The sequence below is a fragment of the Rhinolophus sinicus genome, chromosome 6 (genome assembly GCF_057876585.1).
Source record: "Rhinolophus sinicus isolate RSI-liver-muscle chromosome 6, RSI-T2T, whole genome shotgun sequence".
Classification (NCBI taxonomy): Eukaryota; Metazoa; Chordata; class Mammalia; order Chiroptera; family Rhinolophidae; genus Rhinolophus; species Rhinolophus sinicus.
Window position 1 is genome coordinate 44939153 of NC_142506.1, and position 21006 is coordinate 44960158.

At 47.5% G+C, this 21006-nt stretch overlaps 1 protein-coding gene across 3 annotated transcripts in view; it reads right to left on the reverse strand.

Moving 5' to 3' along the window:
- The window catches only part of SIPA1L2 (signal induced proliferation associated 1 like 2), a 202634-nt gene that overhangs the window by 2507 nt on the left and 179121 nt on the right, over window positions 1–21006 (reverse strand). For 2 of the 3 annotated variants that reach the window (XM_019712888.3, XM_019712889.3), the window contains exons 19-22: window positions 14091–14222; window positions 3910–3963; window positions 3282–3405; window positions 2315–2396 (exon numbers count right to left, since the gene is read on the reverse strand). In XM_019712888.3, coding sequence (XP_019568447.2) covers window positions 2315–2396; window positions 3282–3405; window positions 3910–3963; window positions 14091–14222 — 392 coding nt within the window. The remainder of the gene's footprint in view (window positions 1–2314; window positions 2397–3281; window positions 3406–3909; window positions 3964–14090; window positions 14223–21006) is intronic. The other variant, XM_019712891.3, reaches the window with a different exon arrangement.

Sequence of the window (21006 nt, forward strand, 5' to 3'; positions counted from 1 at the left end):
GTCCCATCAGTAATGGGAGTTTCTAGAACCTGGTTCACGTTTTCTCTCCCCACCCCCATCATGTCTGTTGATGACCCCAAATCCACACAGATGTTCCACCCAATCCAGTCCTTCCATCACTTCCTCTCACGCTCTCCCCCAATCCTGTCTCTCCATCACTTCCTCCCTCTGATCCTGAAACCAAGACCTCCGCACCCCGGACTCCCATGGCCATATCCTGTACACCTTGGTGTTATGGACAACTGTTTAATTTCCTAAATGCTTCAAGCTCCCACTTCCTGACCACCACCTCTTTTTAAAAAACTAACGTCTCAAATATCCACTCTTCCAATAATCCAATGATTGTCTAATCCACCAACCTTGCCTTATTTTCAGTGTCCATCAACACCCCCTCCAGTGAAAATATTCCCCCTCACCCAGCTTAGACGCAGGGTTCCTTAGTTTAATCACATCCTATACACACTTCAGGGTCCTTGTCTCTCAGTCCTGGTCTTAATTTCCTGTCTAAACTCTAATATTGGTTAACTTCAACCCTCCAACCAATTTACAGCTGCAGCTGGAGACAGGGTGACCAGCCACCCCAGCTTGCCTGGACTTTGCAGATTCCAGCTCGGAAACCACATCTCTCTCCCAGAAAAACTAGGACAGTTGTTCATCCGAGCTGGAGAAAACACAACTCCACCGAAAGATGTCACTTTCCCTCAGGCTGCAGATTTGGATGTACCTTCAGCCTCGCTTGGCAATCCTACCAAACACCTCTGGTCCGTTTAGCCTCTCCCGACACTTGTCCTCTGCCCTTCAGCCTCTCACTACTTCCTACCACTCACTCCAGTTCATGCTGCAAGAAGAAACGACAGCACTCTGTCACCTGATCTCTGTCTGGATGACGTGTGTGGATATATGTATGCCTGGGTGACGTGTGCACACACACAGGCACACGTCACACACAGGCACACAGGCACATATGTGTGCACACAGGCACACGTCACACACACAGGCACACATGTCACACACAGGCAAACGTGTGCACACACAGGCACACGTCACACAAGGCAAACGTCACACACAGGCACACACGTGTGCACACACACAGGCACACGTCACACACAGGCACACACGTCACAAGGCACATATGTGTGCACACAGGCACATGTCACACACACAGGCGCATACACACACAGGTACACTCACAGAAGCATGTATGCGTGCACACAGGCACACGTCACACACACAGGCACACACATGTGCACACACAGGCACACGTCACACACAGGCACACACGTGTGCACACACAGGCACACGTCACACACAGGCACACACATCACACACACAGGCACACATCACACACAGAGGCACATATATCACACACGTCACACACAGGCACACATGTGTGCACACACACAGGCACACCTGTCACACAAGGCACACACATGTGCACACACACAGGCACACGTCACACACACAGGCACACATGTCATACAGATGCACACACACAGAGGCGTGCACGTGCACATACGCACGCTCTGCTCTGGCACCGACTCAGGCACTGTCTGTACCCTGGTCCAAGGCCGGCTCCCTCCCTGTGCGCTGGCTCAGCCATGACCCTCTCGCTTCACCCTCACCACTCCTTCCTTCCAGGCAAAATCATTTCCATCAGCAGTGAGACCCGCTGTAATTTCTCCCTTCTTCAACAGACAAAACCACGACGTGAGAAAACCAGGGGAGGGTAAGAAAACCCTGCCATGACACCTCCCCACCGCCCATCACCCCCAGCTGCTGCGCTCCACGCCACTTCCTGGGACAGCACGACGCCCTCCGGCACAGTGCTGGGTACACAGGCGCTCAGCACGAGAATTCTTTCCTTTCCTTTGAGGACTGACCTCGCTCACACACACTGATGTGAGGCGAGAAGCCCCGGGACTCACAAGGCGACCTGGCGGGAGTGCCGCAGCTTGGGGAGACCAGGCTTTCTGGCAGCAGCTAACTGCTCTCAGGTCAGCTCACCACGGGCACTGTGACCCACACCGGCCAGCCTGCTGCGTGTCTGCCTCACTGTCAAGACTGGCCACGGGGAGGGCTCACCCGCATGCAGTCATGTCTACTGGGCTCCTGTGTCCCTCTACAATGAAATCTATTAGCTGTGGACAGAAAACAGAATTTCACCTCAGGAGACTGTTTTCATTTACTGTTGGGTACTGAGGAGGGCAATTATTTTCCCTGAGTCACTTCATTTTTATTTCTAGTAGTTAGAAGGGGTTGACTGTGTACGAGAAAGACTTCTGAGAACGGATTTCAAGGAGGTTGCCTGCTTTACCTTCCGAAGGTCAGTCTGCAGCTGCCGAAGAATCAACTCCAGCTGATTGACTTTGCCAGTCAGTGTTGATGGTGCCCGCTCCCTGCAAATCAGGACAATTAGGAAGACACCAGCCCACAGCACCCAAGACCTTGCATTCAGAAGTTTTGTTGGTAAAATTTTCACTTAAAACTTTATTTCATGTGCTTAGAGCCCGGCAAGGAAATGACTACTATTACGTCAGAGCTGGAGTAGACAGATTGCTGCCTTGGTGGAAAAGCCCTCCAGGGTTTCTGTTGCTTTAAAACAAGGATTCAGACGCTCTCTAGGTATACACGTTGGTAAGAAAACAAAAGGTAGATTACCTCAGTGAGTGTAGCCAACCGGGACTCGGTAAATCCAAATGAAGTTGGGAAGCAAAACAAAGATTCAATTCCCCCAATTTGCTTTTCCCTGTCATTACCAAGGTGATTGTGCAGTTAACGTAACTGAAGTTCATAGAGAAGTTGGAATGAGGGATGGATGGCACAGATAAAACTATGTCGTCCATGGGCGATAAGCACGTCAAGAGCACAAGAGATGGCTCGTTCTTGACACACTTTAGTAGAAGGTGTGAGGCTGGGTGAAGACCAGGTTCTGGCAGGAAATGTGGCCTGGGCAGGTCAGCACGCTCGGCCTTGCAGGTGGCAGGCTGGTGGGTGCTGGCACAGTGATCAGGCAGCAGACATGACCCCAGTGAGCCTCAGCACCGTGGGCACGGGGCCACACATCCCAGCAGGCGGGACCCACCCACGGAGCAGAGCAGCTCAGAGCCATCCACCCGCAGGAGGGGAGCGGGTCAGTCCCATTCAGTCCCTTTCCTCGGTTCTGCAGGACTAGGGGAGGGCACACGTGGCAGTGGTCCCCTGGCTGCCCACGGTCAGCGGATCCCTGTCAGTCACGGGGGCCCTGGGCAGCCGAAGGCGGGGGCCTACAGGGGCTCACATACCCAGCGGTATCCAGGAAATCTTTGCCACTGCCTGGATCGACACACAGCGGCAACTCCTGGGCCCCTTCCAAGCCCTGTCGGTGGTGCATGTCTGTCAAGGTGCAGAAGGAGGACACTCTCTGGTCTGAGGAGGGAGACACAGAAGGAAGGTTTCGTGACAGCTCCAAGGCAATAGCTCCTCGTGGAAATGAACTTAGTAATTAAATAAAACCTTCCCGCCCCCAAGTCCGTTATTGCCCATTTTAAACAAAACAAAGAAAAACAAACTCAGGCAGACAGAAAGCATTCCGATTGGCTGTCCTGGGCTGGATGGCATACACACATCGCAGCCATGGGGACAATTAGCAGATACTGGATTTGCTGGAGCCAATTTTCTTTCTTCTCCCCACATCGCAACAAATGCCAGAGCTGCCAGTGGTGCATGAAGTTACGGTGCTGGACGATGACTTGGCTGACCTACAGGGCCTTGGGGATGGCCTCTCAATCTTTCCCCAAACCCAATGGCCAGGACACACCTCCCCTGGGCGTGCCCAACCCTCCGAGCACGAGTCACCATGCAGACGTGCAGACACATGAAACAGAAATGAAAGGTCACAGACTATCGAGCCCCGATGGCCCCGACAATCACCTAGGTAGGGTGTGTGGTGGCAGAGCAGCGCAAGTTCCTCATCTGAGTCAAGACCTGAAATAAGATTTAGAATTTTCCTATAAACACTTGTATCTTTGTGCGCTTGATAGCTTCTGGGGCCCACCTAGGGCCCAAGTAATGGGGTTCCTGTGAAATGCAGCTGTGTCCACTTGTCCATGCGTGTCTGTGCATATGTGCATGTGTTCTGCTAAACCAAGGAGCCCGAGAGCCTGATGAGGCAATGCCACACGCTGTGGTTCCATCACACGTCGCGTGTGGATGCATGGCTGTTGTGTGCATGCCACATGGACACATGCCAATCCGACAGTAAGATGACGTGACCACTGTGGGTTGGCTTAAAGGACCCACTCTGAACAGAAAGATGGTGGTGGTGACAGATGAGCTCCGTAATCTCACTAGAAACCTGCAGAGGACGATCTGATGGGAAGCAGTAACCATGAGCAGTGTGACTCCCCTGCTTTATCGGAGCACGGGGCCACTTCTCTTCTTGGCACCAATACCTCCACAGTCAATGATTTGAGAGCTAGGCAGGAAAGGGAATATAATATTCTTCTAAATCGGCACCGATTGGCCTAGCGCTGGTCCAGAAATGCTGGCTGGCACGCAGAAAGAAGTCCTGCTTTTGACGAGGTGGGGGTGAGAGCGAGGACTGCATTAATTACCCACTCCCCCACCCCTGGAGCCTCTCCCCTTGGTGCCTGAGCACGGAAGCACCTACAGTTGGAATCCGAGGGATACGGCAGGTGTATTAGTGCTGCGATGTCTTTTTCATATGATTTGATTAATGGCTGAGAAATTGCACTGGGGTCTGCATCAGGGGGGCTTTGTTCTTAATTTATCCCACTGTCTCCTCTGGCTGCTGGGCACGTTTCCTAGTGAGACTACCTGCTTGTCTGGTTTACGGAGGGTCACTCACTTCCCGTTAATTAGAAAGAATGGTGATGGTGGAGGCTGCCAGGGGCACAGGAGGGAAACCAGGCTGGAACGCCAGGGGCACCGGGCTGGAAGTGCCATCAGAGGCCATGCCCGCTGGACGCTGTGCTGAGAGTGCATGCACGTTCTCCGGCCACGCATTCCTCTGTCACATCGTGGCAGAAGTGTCCTTCCACTAGCACGTCTGTAAAGCTTTAAGGATGTCCTCCACACTTCAAATCTTCTCCAAGATGACAAACATCCCTGAGAGACCATCATGTTGTCAATTTGGTTTTGCATATGGTGAAATAACTAGTAATTAAGGTTCACAGCATACAGTGGGCACTGCCTCCTTCTCTACACATGACAGGATGTAGCTGGCAGAGGTGGGGGGGCAGGGATGATGGGGCATCCTGCTGTGGGGGAGGTGGGGAGGGTCGGGCTGCTGAGAGTCCAAGATAATCCTCTGCTCTGTGACAGCCCCAAGTAAGGGAACACGTCACACACACACACACACACACACACACCCAACAGCCGATATATTTTTATTCCACCATGAGTTCATTTCTGACAAAAAATGAATGTCAAAAGAAGATGGATAAAAAGTTTTTCTTACTTTTTAAAAGAGTTCCGCTGACTCATCTATAATTTATGCAAACTAGTGATAATTCAGTTAGCTCCTAACTGTCTAATGTGTTTGAGTCTGATGGTCCAGTGTAACTATACGGACGAACACATCTTAGTTTGCTTCATCTATTTTTACCTTAATTCATAAAATATCCACATATGTGACATAAACAGAACTTGCTACTGGCAGCTGTTCAAACATTCCTCGGGGACAAACAGGCCCTACTGGTCAGGTGGCGAGAAGCCGATGTAATGTAATGTCACAAAGAAGGTTTCACGTTGGATCCGAAAAGCTGGGAGGTGGAAATGCAAACAGAACATGGCCTGATTTGGTGCAGACACTAAACTGCTCTGTGACATGGCCCATCTTGGTGACCGTTTCCAGTGGAGGCTTTATTCCTCCCAGCTTATTTCTGTGATGATAAATACTCAGTAACTAACATGTCATTACTGACATGAAACCAAAGGACACGGCACAGCTGTAGGAAAAGGAAGGCGTGGGCGTACGGACCTCACGGAAACAGCTCCCACACTCCACAGAGACTCCCGTTTTTCCCTGTGCAAGTTAGTCAGCTAAGGGAACGGGGGACCAGGCATGGCCTGCATGTGAAACGATCAATCCCTTTAAATAATATTTGTTAAAAACCTTGTTTCAATGTCAGCTTCTCATGTGAGAGCATTTAGCGCTAAAAAGAGGATGAGCAGTCAGCTGGCCATCCCACACCAGCTAGAACTGAGATGGCAAACCAGCTGCTGGCAGAGCTGCCAGGACCCAGCCAGGCTGCTGGGGCGCCAGCCAAGGCCTGGATCCAGCGGCTGAGCGCCCTGAACAGCTGGTCGTATCTGACCAGGGCGAGGGACAGGAAAGCACATGTGCCAGGACACGTAAGGAGAGGCCACTAGACCTACGTCCACAGACAAAGCTGTTCTGGTATGTCTTTGCCACAACTACAAATTAAAGAAATGCTGGGGTTTTGTAAGTATCTTTAGGAAATTAAAGGTCTGATTCTGACAACTGGGCCTATCAAATTATAGAAAGTGGACTTAAGTGACTATCAGGGAAGAAAGAAAAAAAGGCTACACTGCTCTTTAAATGTAAAATGCTTTGGTTCAGGCCTTGTGCAGCCCGTTGAAGAAAGGTAATGAATGATTCAGAATCTGCCTCTGAGTAATGAACACAGAAAGTTCTGGAATTATTCTTCATTTAACATATAACCATTGCTCTTGACCTGAAACAATTTTCTTACTTTTGAGATAATTTAAGTCCATTTACTGTAGTAACTTTGCATTTTTCATCTAAGTAGCCAGCATTTTCGTTTCTATTTTTAAATTAATTATGTTACCTTAGGAGTTACACAGTGTCGCATTTTTTCTGCTTGTATATACACAATACACACACACACTCTCTCACATACAAACTTTATTAGTAGTTAAATATCAATAACTTTAACAAGTTTTATCAACTTTAAGGTGAAGCTTCACAACTGAAATAATTCTCATCATAAAAATACATGCTTATTATGCTCTGTTTAAGAAACCAAGGGTATACAGAACACAAATTAAAAGCATAAACTTCCATTTTTTCCGGAAAATACACTTATGTGGAATGTTTCATTACCCTCGTGATGCCTGATAATGAGTCGGGGCCTCTGCCTGTCTGGCACACAGAGGCTCACGCATGAGCTCTCGCACGTACACACACCTGGGAAGGTGGCACTAACACCACCAACCGAAGGAACTGCCACCCAGACTGGAGGGGAGGCCTTCTGTGGTGTGTGGGGCGTTGAAATCCACTGTCCGATCACCAGTTTGTAAATTTACCTCTTAAGCCTGTTTTCACTCAAAACATCATCCATTCCACAAATGCTCGACACACCAACTGCCTATTTCTGCTGTTTTGCTAAATGAGAACTCCGTTAGACCCTCGGACTTTTCAAGAGACTTCACTTCCCTCCTGCCTCACTGTTGGACCCACAGCTGCCTCTGTAGTTGGGTTTGTTCCCTTGACCAGACTTGAGGGGGAGGGAACCTAGTGCACATATGGTTCCTGGTACACCTACACCTGCCTCATTCTCCACGACAGAGGAAATGTGAGCATTACCAGGTGGCAAAGTGACGCTCGTAGGCATTACACAGACCATCACGTCTATTTAGGAGTTCTGATATGCAGAGGGCCACCTCCCGCCCCCAGCAAACAAAAGAACAGCACACGTTAAAACAAACTTGACCTGTGACTCCGCTAGTTCTCACACTCACAGGAAATGGGGGCCAGAAGCATGGGCTCTGATGAGGACGGCATCCTGCACTTGACTTACCCTCTCCCTCAGAGGCCCCTGAAGGAGTTCCCAAGTTTCTGACATCAGTTTTTTGGGTAGAGTTTGGTTGTCTATCTACTCACTTGTTCATTTCTTAGTAATGCTGCATAGTATTTCTCTTGTGGAAGCTTTTTTCTTCTTTTGCATAATTTCCAGTAAGCAAGTTTCCAGGAATTAGATTTCTGGTCAAAGGGCGGGTACATTTTTTGGCTCTCGCTACATGTTGTCATATTGCGGGGGAAAAAAGATGAATCATTTTATAATCTTTATGATGATACTAGCTGTATTCTTCATAGCTTCCCAGAGCTGTTGGATCATTTTTCATATTCAAAAGGGGTGAGCTGGTAACTCACTATTGTTAAAATCTGCACGTGTGGTTGACTGTTTCACAAGGAATTACTTGCTCGTGAGTCCTGTTCTGTGAACGGTGCGTCCACACGCCTTGACCATCTGTGTCCCAGGGGTTGGTGCATTTTGCTGGTTAAGTTCCTTCACTCACTTGAGATATCCTGGTTTTATCCATCACATTTATTACACGTCTTTCCTCATATTCTCATATTTCCCTTTTTATTTTAATGTTCTCTTTCAGGTTCATAAGAGATCTAAATATTTAAATACTTTTATTTGGCCATATAACATTTTGTATGTTTCCATTACTCCATAATTAAAGCATGACCATGCTTCCAAAATGGTAATCTTCCATTCTTTTTCTAGAAGTGACTTTTCTAATTCCTTAATCCAAATAGAGTACATAAATTCCCTCCCGATTGAACTCTTTAAATATATTCAGATTTCGGTCTGGCCTCTTTATTTTTCTTCAAAAGGTCTCATTTATATTGTTTGAATCATCGTTATGCTGTTTTAACTATTATTATTATTGATTCATAATAGACTTTTGTTGAACATTGTTCATCTATTTTACAAATGGATGCAATTAAGTTCTTTTAGATATTTGAATTGAAATTGTACTAAATCTACGAATTAATTCAGCAGGGACTGTCATCCTTACTGTAAGCTTTCTATCCACTCCGATCCTTACATACATTAGGACTTTTCAGTTATGAAAGTGTTCTTTTGAGTTTTCTCATTATAATTCTAATGATGGCTTAATTCCCCAAGAATTCATCATTTGATCTTTGTGCATCTCAGGCGTCCTTTATTACTGTAACAGTGAAGACTGTCTGAGAGACAGCTGTGTGCCTGTGCCACCCCTGGAGTCCGGGCTGGCTCTGTGATCTGCTTTGTCCAACACAATGTGGTGGATAGAATGTCCTGGGTCTTGAGAAATCATGTAACTTCTGCTTTTGTTCACCTGATTCCTCAAGTCACAAGAGAAGAAGCACCATTACTGTGCTGGAGACAGGAATCCATCCAGACACAGACATGAGCGAAGCTGCCTAAATGCTCCGGTCCCGCTGCCTCCAGTGGAAGGGCTGCAGCGCTGACCCCAGCTGATAGGACGGGCAGAACTGCTGGCCGAGCCCAACCAACCCCAGAATCAGGAGACCTAATAAATCGTTGCACTTTTTAGCCATAAACTTTGGGGTGGTCTGTTATACAGGAATAAGCAACTGAAAAAATTAATAATGCCTTGAAATGATGCTTATAAAAATAGAAAATATATTTTTAAATATCTTACCTAGTTACTTTATTTCACAATCTCTAATGATTTCCTTTTGGTCTTTCATATTTTCTAGATATAGAAGCACATCCATAAATACTTATTTACCTCCAAAATCTATTCATTTTTCCTTTGCATTCCTTGTTCAAATGTCAAGGATTCCAGTACAAAATTAAATGATGTGGTCTCAAAGGATACCCTTGTTTGATTTCTGGATTTAAGGGATATGCTTATAAACATTTTTCCATTAATTGTTACATAACTACTAGGAATGAAGTAGGTATTTTTTGTTAGGCTTTGAAGGTATCTCTCAAATCTTAATTCTTATTAGAAATAGGTCCTAATTATATTATATATATATCTTTTTGTGAAGTTGATATAACTTTTAATTACTTCATCTATTGTAACTTATAATTAAAAGTTTTCCTTTTATTAAACCAGCTAAACTCTTGCCAATAACAATGAATAATCTTTTAAATGTACTACCAAATTTCATCTAAGTTTTCTCACATCAATATTAATGACCAAGATTGTCTTATTTTGTGTGTGTGTGTGTGTGTGTATGTTATTAGGAAAGAATCCTATTATGTAATAAAGCTATTTCTGAAGTTAAAGAAAAATTTATACAAGGGCATCATTATTCTTTGAAACTTTGATGACAATTAACTGTAAATTTAGTTTCAGGTGACATTTGGGACTTGGGGATATTCTTAGGCAATTTTCAGTGCACTCCATGCTTTGGCCTTTGACTGTTTTTTCATGATCCCTTCCCCCTCTTCTTGTAGGAAGTGTCCAATTACCTTACTTACCAGATTTATTCCTATATAGCTGCTAGACATCCCTTAGCAACTTTTTTCAATCTCTCTATGTATTGTTAATGCTAATGTCCTTTGTCATTTCTAATATTATTCACTTATATTTTTCATGTTCCGATCAAATTTATATTGGTTTATCCATATTCAAAGAAAATTGATCACTGATTTTTTTATTTATAAATTGCACTAAAATCTCACTTCCCAGTTTTTTAAAAAAATATTTGAATTTCTTTCCTTTCACAGATTTTGTAGAATGTTTTGGAAGTACAGTTAATTAATTTTCATGTTTCTTTTAAATTTAAATAAATGTTTCTGAAACAATACATTTTGTTTAAAGACTACTCTCTGGCTGTGGTCCAAAGATTTTAATAGGTACTGAGTTTCCCCGAAAATAAGACCTAGTCAGACAATCAGCTCTAATGCGTCTTTTGGAGCAAAAATTAATATAAAACCTGGTCTTATATTATGTTAGATAAGACCTGGTCTTACATTATAGTAAAACAAGACTGTCTTATATTAATTTTTGCTCCAAAAGATGCATTGGAGCTGATTGTCCGGCTAGGTCTTATTTTTGGGGAAACACGGTAGCATCTTTTTCATTATTACTCAGTAGAAAAGAAAAAGTGCTCATATGTTCCTTAATTCTTCCTAGCACAATTATTAAATATTTAAAATTTTCCAAATGGTTAGTTTTTTGCTTGTGCTTTCTTTCTCTTATTTAATCCTATTGTCACCGCCTTGTGCTCAGAAACGAGGTACGGGACGCTTGTCCTGTTTGATGCCCGTGCACTGAGGGCACTCACTCTCAGAATACTGTCTGCCTTATGTTCTCTGCGCCAACAGAGTTTAAACAGAGTTGAGTATCCACGGGGCAGAGGGATGAGGAACCTTTACTCTATTCTTGAATGGTACAGGAAAACCTAGATTCTCAAACTCACAGGTCCAGTGTCAATTTAGCTCTTAGACGAATACATCAGAAGCTGAAGCGTGGAGTGTAAATGAGGTTGACCGGTGGTGGTGGTGGTGGTGGTGGTGGGGGTACGTCTGCCCGGATGAAGTGTAGCACAGGCTTTACGGGGTCCATCCTGCAAATTCAGCTCTACTGACTACTTACGTCCAAAGCATGGGCACAGCGCTATTCCACAGAGGTCTGAGCTCAGTAAGGGGTCCTGAACTGCCTTTCTTAGTTTGTGACACCTTAGCAAGCACATGGGGATTTACTTGGACTATCTTTTTATGGTGTTTAGTCTAGCTCAGAAACGGCTCTGAGAACTGGTACAAAGAGATCAAGTCACAAGCAGGGCAAGCGGGTTAGTATCCAGGTGAAGACATTTCTCTTGAAAGTGCTAAGGCGACTGATCACACCCAGTCACCATCAGGCCAACCCCTGCCAGAGTGAAGCTGACACTGATGAGTCAAGGGTCTGGAGTTGCAAACTCGCAACTGACTTTTCCCGAGCTGACTACTGTCTCAGGTGTTATGCTACCCTACAGAGTGGCACGGAAAATTACTGAAATTTTTCAACACGACATTAACTCTCTCTGTATTTTCTGTACACATTGTCTGGAAACTTCTGGAAGGTCAGGTTTGCCTGCCCTGGCAAACAGCTTCCCAGACTTTGTGTTTCACTGAGCTGCCCATGTGCCTGCGGCACTGTCTAGTGGAGTATGCACATCATGTTTTTCCTCCTTTGTCCAGGGCTGCCCATTGCTAGCTGCACTTGAACTTCTGCTCAGAAATACTCTCAGATGAACAGAATGGGAGGCTTAGGACTGAAAGAAGCCTTCCAGGCATTTTGGAAATGGTCTTCAGTTTATAGACGGGAAGACTGCAGCCCCGAGCAAGGAAGCAGGCCCTCAGAGGACTGCTGGATGTTCAGTGCTGCCACCAAGTATGTGTGTCAGGGTAGTTAAGTGACTTGTCCAAAGCCCACGTCCCAGCAGCAGAGCGGCGATCACAGCCAGAATGCCGGGTTGATAGCTCAGTCATGGTGTGTGTGTTATTTTTCTCATCCACTCACTTGCCCCCCAGTTCCCTGAAAAGATCCGCTTCATAGCAGCAATTTTATTCCGAAGGGGTGGAAGGCACCAAGCAAAGACACAAACGGGGATAGATATAGAGATTAGCTGATAAATTTTGTTTTAAACCTGAAAAATGAGCGCAAACTGCAAAAGGAGCTCAGAGATTAAAACCTAGGCTGTGAGCAGGGCTAGCTCACGGCTGCACAGCACCGTGTATACTTAATACCTACCTAGTCCCCTGTACCAGCTCTTATGTTTGTTATCTGGCCATGTGCTTAATAACGATAAGATAAAGAAAATAAGCAACCTTCCCATGAGAAACTCATTACCTAATAAGAAGAGACAGACTGAGTAACAGACTTCATGTGGGAAGTTTTGTGCAAGCACTTAGGCACTGGGGGGCACCCAGCTGACGCTCTTAGGCTCTCCTGGGGCAGCAGGAGAACACGGTGTATAAAGAACATGCTAGAGAAAATCTGCTACCTGCTGCCTGGGTGGCTGTGAACAGAGGTGCAGACAGCGTTCCCACCCTCGGGGCTGGGCCACATCACAGCTAGGCCAGTGTAGGGAGCCGGGAAAGAACGTTTTCTGAACACCTAAGCCACTTCGGTGGTATCAGGGAAGGAAGCTGCCTCGGGAACAAGGACTTTGTGGAGCAGCGAACCCAAAAGCAGCCTCACGCGCTGTTACGGCAGCAGTAAGAGCCTGTTCATTCTGCAGAAATGTGCTGACAGAGCTTCCCTCTGTCTGTCACGGGAGCTGAGTGTCCCTCGTGCCTCGTGTCTGTGTTAACTACAGAGTAGTCCCCCTCCCCAAGCATAGGGCCCCTCTAGCAGAGTAAGCTTGAGGGGGAGCAGTTACTGCAGCCACCCCCCACTTCTGCAGCAGCCTGACCAAAGCACAGCTGCTGCTCCTGCGGGAGAATCCAATTGCATTTCCTGAAGCCTGGACATTGGGGCCAAGTGACCAGAGACTGAGAAGGTGAGTAAAGGGTGGGGGAGAGAGACGGGCCACTCAGACGGCTGTGGCCCTTCCTGTGGGGACGCACAGCATATCCTCACACATGGCCTTAGTACAACGACCCTGCCTCCTTTGTCAGTTGTACCGTCACCCCAGGGGCAGGAGCTGTCATCGTAGCAGGTGGCAAGAAGTCACCATCCTGGGTCACTGGCTGCGCACCTACCCACATGTGAGATCCTGAGCATGCAAGTGAAGCCAGCATCTTCCTTGTTTGCTCACCTTTACCTGCGAGCTGGAAAACAGAGCAGCTTCAATCTCCTAACGTCCCAAAAGCAAACATTGTGGATGGCCGTATGGCGGCTGGAAGGGCCCTTAGAGGTCAGCTGGTTAGAGCTGGCCCAGCCACCCTCACCGACCACACCGTCTGAAGGGGACGTTGAGGCCCACGCCGGCAGGGGCAGATGGTCCCAGCACCTTCCTTTCCTCCAAGTCACCGGCCGCCCGGCCGTAGGCGTGTCCTGCCCCAGCAGGCAGCTTCAAGCTCTGAAGGGCTCTGCTGTTATCTCCCCTCACCACGCTGGGAGGAAAGACATAATCTGCACCTTAAATATTCACCTCTGTGGTTCAGGTAAGAACACAGAAGTCCGAGAGGAAAAGTAACTTGCCCCAGGTCACAGCTGTGCCTGAACTGGAATATAGGTTGGGATCCTTTGCCCATTTCACTAAAGGACATGGTCTCCCTAAGGAAGTGTCCTGAGTCACAGCTCAAGCCTTCCCGCCTCGTTTTCATCCTCACAGAGGAGCCAGCACCCAAACGTTCCCCCAGACAGCCTGAGGACAGACGCGTTCCCCAGGTTGCCACCTGGGCCCGGAGGCTGTGAGTCTTTACCTTCAAATGCCCGCGCAGCGTCCACGAGGTGGGACCAATCCAAGCCCGTGCCCGCGTCCGGGAGAGGCATCAGGCCAGGGTCTGTGCACTTGGATTTGTCCGACAAGGACCCGTCGGAGAACCAGAACTCACCTAAATGAGACACACCAGTCAGTCAGGACGCAGCACAGGGCACCGGCCGCCTCCCAGTTTGCCCCAAAGGAGACCTTGTGCTGCAGTTACCGCAACGGCACACAGCTGGAAAAACGGAGGTCTGTAAAAATGCCACGACCTACAGACTCACTTAGAGGTCAGCCAGCCCCAAAGGCCGGGGTGGAAGGAGATTAGATTCGAGCCTTTGCACACATGGGAACCTGGCAGAAGTTTCTTCCAGGGCAGGCCTCTCTGAGGACACACATCTGAGTGTTACTGGCCACAGGACACTGTCCTGCCTACTCCAGGATGACAGTCCCCCTTCTAAAGAGTGTCCCAAGCTTCTGTTGTACAGAGGGTTGGTGCAATCTCTCTCTAAACAGGAAGTCTGACAAGCGTGCTGCAGAATGGTTATCTAAGCTGAGCACCCAAATTCGAGATGCCTCAAATATCAGTTTATTATAAAAATGCAGGAAGACTAACTTTGTTTCCATTATTAACGAAGAAGAAAGAGACAGTATTTTACATGCTAAGCACAAAGACGGTGGCTGGATTGCTTTGCTGGCTTAATGAGGTGGCTGCGTCCCTGGCTCAACCAGAATGTTCCGTGGTCTTCCGCTGTCTGGACAAACGGGGCTTTTACAATTCTTTTTCTCTTTAAACTGTCATCACAGGCCCTTAAGTGTTTCTGTCATTAACACTAGCTGTTCAGAGCCAGGGACACATTTTCAAAAGGCTTCCACTGGACTTTCTCTTTCATGCCTTTTCTGAACCTGCCTGGAACCTTGCATGCAGCTGCCTGTGAATACATCTGAGTAATTAGACCAATCAAAATAATGACCACCTGGCTGTCTGAGCCTGCAATTACGTTAAGTAAGGGACATAATTAACTGAATGCACCTGTAATTTTTGTTCCCACATCCTTTCGGGTCGCTGGGAAATGCTGGCATCTGGACTGAGACAGCGCCTGTCATCTGGCCTTGGAGGGACACTAGAGTCCCCGCTCTCAACACCATTCCCATGCAGCTCTCAGCCGACCTCTAACAGATGCAGCTAACCCAGTCAAAAGGCTCTATTTTAAATACGGCCCCGCGCAGATGTGGTAATAGTCCACCAACCTCATCCCAGCCTCCGTTTCCAAGGGAACCCAGGGATGGATACTGGTTAGCACCATTCCCGCCACTCTCCCCACGTGCAGCGCTCAACTTCTTTGAAATAACCACCACTCCTATGCGTTGTGTGTGTGTGTGTGATGTATTCTGTCCACGGGCCCAGGGGTGAATAGGAGCCCAAGGAAGCAGCAAAGCTTGGGTGGGAGCTGGGTGCGGGGCAGTCCGCTCTCAGTTTCCTCTCTGAAGCCCCAGCTAGCCCTCAGCAGAGGCGGGGCCAAACCCGTCCCAGGTCCCGGTCTGAGGCTCAGCCCCTGGGCAGAAAGCAAAGGAAGCCCAGGGACTGTCAGTCCCTGGCGAAGCGCTTCCTTTGTGTCTCCAACACATGGGCTGCTTTACTTGGAGCTGGCTCTCATTAAGTAACCAGGTGGCAGTTACTTAGGTCACTAACTCCCAGGTGATGAGCTGCTTCAGGAATGGGGCAGGAGTGTGGCGGCCCTGGGAAGGGTGCACGTCCGGGCAGGCTGGAAGCCGGTGTGCATGGGCCCTGCCCTCGCCCTCCGCCTTCCTTCCCTCGTTGGAGAGGAAAGCATTGGAGTGAAAATGACTCGGGATGAACAGTTCCACAGCAAGTACACTCTCAGCTCGGTTTTGTTAAGAAATGCCGACTTGAGGATTTTCTTTGCCTTTATAAAGAAACAATCCTTCACCTGAGCTGTGGCAGCTGAAAGCCTACAATCGGACCTAAGGCACACTATGTGCTGTTCACTTTCCTCCCTGATACCACCGGACAACATCCTTACGGGCTCTACCAGGAGCCAGGTGGAGAGAAAAAACGAGAGGAAGGAGGGACACATGCAAAGACAATGGAGGGGACAGGACCAACCGACTCGGTGGCTAAGTCAGGGGATGAGGTGCGAGGCTGGTCCCCTGCTCCCGCTCCCGGGTCTCCTGCAGCTGTGAGCGCAGAGCCATCCTCCCCAAACACCCAGCGGAGTCTGACAGCGGAGACCCGCCAGTCCTGGGCTGAAGAGGGAAGCTTTGACTCTTCCTGAAGTTAGTTCCATGGTTGGTAGCCATTTGTCATTGAACCAAGGCACAAATCTGAATCTCAGTGGCCGGGAAGCTGATGCCTAGTGAGCGAGCGGGTGAGTGGGCCCAGCATCCCCACGGCAGGGCAGGCCCCGTGGCTCCACAGGCCTCGCTCGCGGCCTTGCACCAGCTCACGCAGGCCACATGCAACATGGCCCTCTGCTGTGGGATCTGGGAAGGTCTCACTGGGTGGTAAGGGTCACAAGCTCCCGGCATCCTTCTGACTTCCTCCAAGGTTTATAGGGAACAAGGAGCAAAAGGGGGAGAGTTTGTGACATTTCTTCTTCATTACAAACTCTTATCCCCTCTCCCCCAACTGTGAGTGGGACTTCCGTGTTCATTTGATACCATGGAGCTGGCAAAGACGATGCGAAGATTACAAGAGTCCATCCCTCTCGAGCTTATCTGGAGCGCTACCCACTCCCCGTCTACCTGTGGCGTAGCTATGAAACGACTACCGCATGCCTAGTGATGGGGAACAGCAATGGATAAGAGAGACAAGGCCCATTCCGCACGAAGCTTATGTTACAAACGCGGAAAGAGACAATAAACAAGTAAACACAAACATGCAAGCAGTGACAAGTCTTTCAAAGAAAAGAAAACAGGCTGATGAGACTGAGGAGGCTGATGGCGTGCTTGGGGAAGGCCCATCTGAGGGGATGACAGTCGCCGAGACGGGACTGACGAGCAGAGTTCCGCGAGAAAGTCTTTCAGGAAGTGGAAGGGTCCTAGTGTCCATGACAACCACTTTAAATCAGGAAGAGCTGCTTACATCCTCTCGGAATTATCCAAATGAAAAGGACCTAAAACTCCCCCCAAGGCTTGGAAAACCATATAACTGAAAAAAAATGACCATCTCTCTTTCTTTGTCTGAGGTCCCAAACCACCAAAAATCCTTTATAATACCTTTAGCTGAAATCAGGTATCACTACTGCCATCACCGAAGAGATATTTATAAGCGTCTACTATCTTCCGGATCCCACCAGGTACAATATTTGCACTAGGGGTAGAGTAAGTCACGGGTTCTGCCCTGTATGAGCCCAGTCCATAGCAGAAGAACCCTAATGCTGCTGGTCTGGTGGGGTTTGGGTGAGGTCTGCACACCCAGCTGTCCCAGGGCACCACGGCGCATGGCATGGCAGCCATACCTAGACTGTCTCCTGAGTTGACAGGTGGGGAAGCAAAGGCACAAAGCCTGTTACTTCAAAAGCAGCTCTGCCCAAGTCCCTGTGACCTCAGGAGCCCACGCTGCTTGTGTGGACGATTCAGAAAATAAGTGACTCATGGCTTCTGAGAAGCGGCTCATGTCCTGCCCTCAGGCCCAGGACCTGGTCTCGTGATTTACTGTTCGTTTGTCCCACACCTGGAATCACAGTGACCACCTTCATGGAGCCGGAGTTGACTGTTGTCACAAAGGTGAGGAGCCTACCTGATAGCATTTCCTGGGTCAGATACCTGAGGTTTCACAATTACTCTCCAGAAAGCCCTGGACGTTTATTCAGAGGCTACTGAGAACATTAAGAGAATGGAATCCATCAAAACCCTGCCTCTGACGGCCCATGCACACCTTCTGTAAAGCCGACCGTAGCAAGCAAGGGTCACGCTCTGCTGGTGAGCAGCTCTTATCACCTGCACACACACCAGTCACACCTGGGGTTTGCAGCATCCAGTGTGAGCATCACATTATAAGGAGAAGACTGATTTATTTATTCTAAAACTCCACCCTCCTGTTTTTAATTTCAAGGGGCATCCTTTGTGAGGTGCCTAGGTCTGAACTGTAGGACTTGGGGACACGTAAGAGCTAATACTGTGTTTATCTTCCAAAACTTAAGAGCTCTCATTAGTCTAGCCTCGTAGGAAGATTTGCACCATTCCTGGGAGAGTTTTGATCCCCGTTCTACAAAAAAGAAGCAGGAATTCTCTCTAAACACGTGATCGGAACCTGCCAGTGCTTGGGGCTGAAGCCAGGTGTCCAGGTCAAAAAGGGAAAGGACACCATGAATCTTTTCAGTATCACTGGTTATCTGCTCTGTGAACTCTGTCCACACGGCCACTCCCATTTCTTTTTCTCTCTGAGCCACTGACGAAGTTTTATTCTCACCTCCGGCAATAACGGAAGCAAATGCAGGCCCTGAGGGCCATGCAGAGCCATTTCGGAATCACGCTCACTTGTCCACTGGGCCACACGTTCATACCTCCCAGGTGGAGACAAAGACATAGCAGATTTCAGTGACTTCACAGGAAATACTATGAATCGTGACACGAAGCCCAGCCACCATGGGTTGGTCACGCATCTGTCTCATAAGGTTGAAGTAAGATTTTGATGTCACAAGGAGAAAGATTCCGAGAGGTTCATATTTGGGACATTTAGAAGCTAAGGACACCGAACCAGAAGCCTGTGACCTAATAATTACAGCAGAAAAGGTACAGCGACGAGGTCTGTGTGACGAGATGGCCTCGTCACCGTCCCTCACACGAGCCTTTCTCCACTGGGCATGAGGCCTGTGAGTGTCTCCCAGGGGAGGGTTCTGTGTTTGAACATCACATGCTTCCTAGGAAAGCTCGAGTTTTCATGTTGAAAAGAGCCTTCTGAGTTTTGCCTGGATCTATTTCTGCAGCTACTCAGGTGTCCAGTGTGAGAAGATTCGACAGAACCAACCCTCACTCCTAGTTTTAACGCACCGCGAAGTCCCTGAGCAGTGGAGAGAAACATCCGGGCAACCTGGGATGCTCGCGTGTCGCCCACACCCACCTGTGAGGCCTCAGCACCCACATTTCAGCCTGCGGGTTCCAGGTTCAGGCTGCCCACTACTGTCAGAGCGCTATGTCCTCACAGGGGCTCTGCTGGATGGCCAGGAACCACGAAAGCGAAGCACGGCTCACGTCAGTCTTGAGTCCGTGCAAGAGCTGGAGCCACACAAGTGAGTGTGGGATTCCGTGGCCCTCCAGAGGCTGAACCCTCCTGGGCAGGGTAGAGGGAACCAGAAGTCGTGGGGGGAAGACACAGCAATACAAATGACTTCCGGCTCCTTGATATACATTTGTTCATTTGCCCATGAAACCTGGAGAATTTTTTCTGAGTCATTTGTAAAGTATAGAAATCGGAAAAGTCACATTGCCAAGTAAGAAGGTTTCATTAGAAACAGTGAACTGGAAGGGCCATGCTCACTGCTTTTCCTAGAGAAATGAACAGTGAAGATGAGTGAGACAGTTTGAAGCTGGAAAGTGATGTCACAGTGCAAACAGCACATCCTGCCTGTTTCCAGCTGTGTCTTCGTACTGCGAACAAACTAACACGGACACAGCCCCTCAGTGGGCCTGGATTAATCAACTCTGGCCCATCCAGACAATGGCATATTATTCAGCACTAAAAACAAATGAGCATTAAATACTTGTTGAAAGAAGCTAGTCAGAAAAAGCTACATCCTGTTTGATTCCAACTAGATGACATGCTAGAAAAGGCAAAAAAAACAGACACAGCAAAACCAGCAGTGGTTGCAGAGAGAAGGCAGGAGGGAGGGGTGAGTGGGTGGAGCTCAGAGGACTTTTAGGGCAGTGGGACTATTCTGTGTGACACTGTCATGGTGGATACAAGTCATTAGACATTTGTCTAGACCACAGAATGTACACCACCAACAGTGACTCTAACGAAAACTGTGGATTTTGGGTGACAATGCTCTCTCAGTGTAGGTCATGGATTCTAACACATGCACCACTTTGGTGAGAAATGTTAACAATGGGGGAGGCTGTGCGTGTGGGGCTGGGGGTACATGGGACCTCTCTATGCTTTCTGCTAAATTTGGCTGTGAACCTAAAACTGCTCTAAAAATAGTTTCTTTAAAAATAAGTGAAGCTAGGAAAAAAAAAGATACATATTTTTCACATGGAAGCAAGTGAGGGGCAGAATGTAAGAGCTACATTACTACATATGCCACAGATTTCACATCACATTTTAAATGAAAAAAATAACATTTGCAAAAACCTAGTTTTATTGGTTTTACAAAAGCTTTTAAGAGGACATTAAAGTCATCTATTTACAATAAAAAGTAAAAACATTTATATTAGGGTATTCGAATATATCTGTCTGACCTGTCATATAGTTATGAAGGAGTTTAAAGGTTTCTTCAATTTAAGCAAATGGACCCTTTATAATAGGCAGGGTATTATGCTACTTAAAGAAATAGATTAAGAATTTTATGAGACAAGGTTCATTTGCAATTATGTTAAACATTAGAAACATTATGAGAACTTTTATTTCATTTAGCCCAGGATGTCTATGTGTATTATGAAGTTTAAATTGGTTTAAAGATAACATTGTCCATGATGGGAGTTAGAAAAACCTGACAATGAATACACTTCTGATTAAATCCCCATTCTTTCTGTACAACAGACATTAACTATGAAAAACGGAAAAAAAATCTAATGTAAAAAGTCGTCTTTAAACACTGACACTTGAATGAAGCACTGACATTACATAAAAATCAGGGATTTTAGGATGTTAAGAACTATCATCTAGAAAGTATCTAGTCAACCGGTGACCCATACATTGGAGTAAATGGGACACAGAGAACAAGTGATGAGCA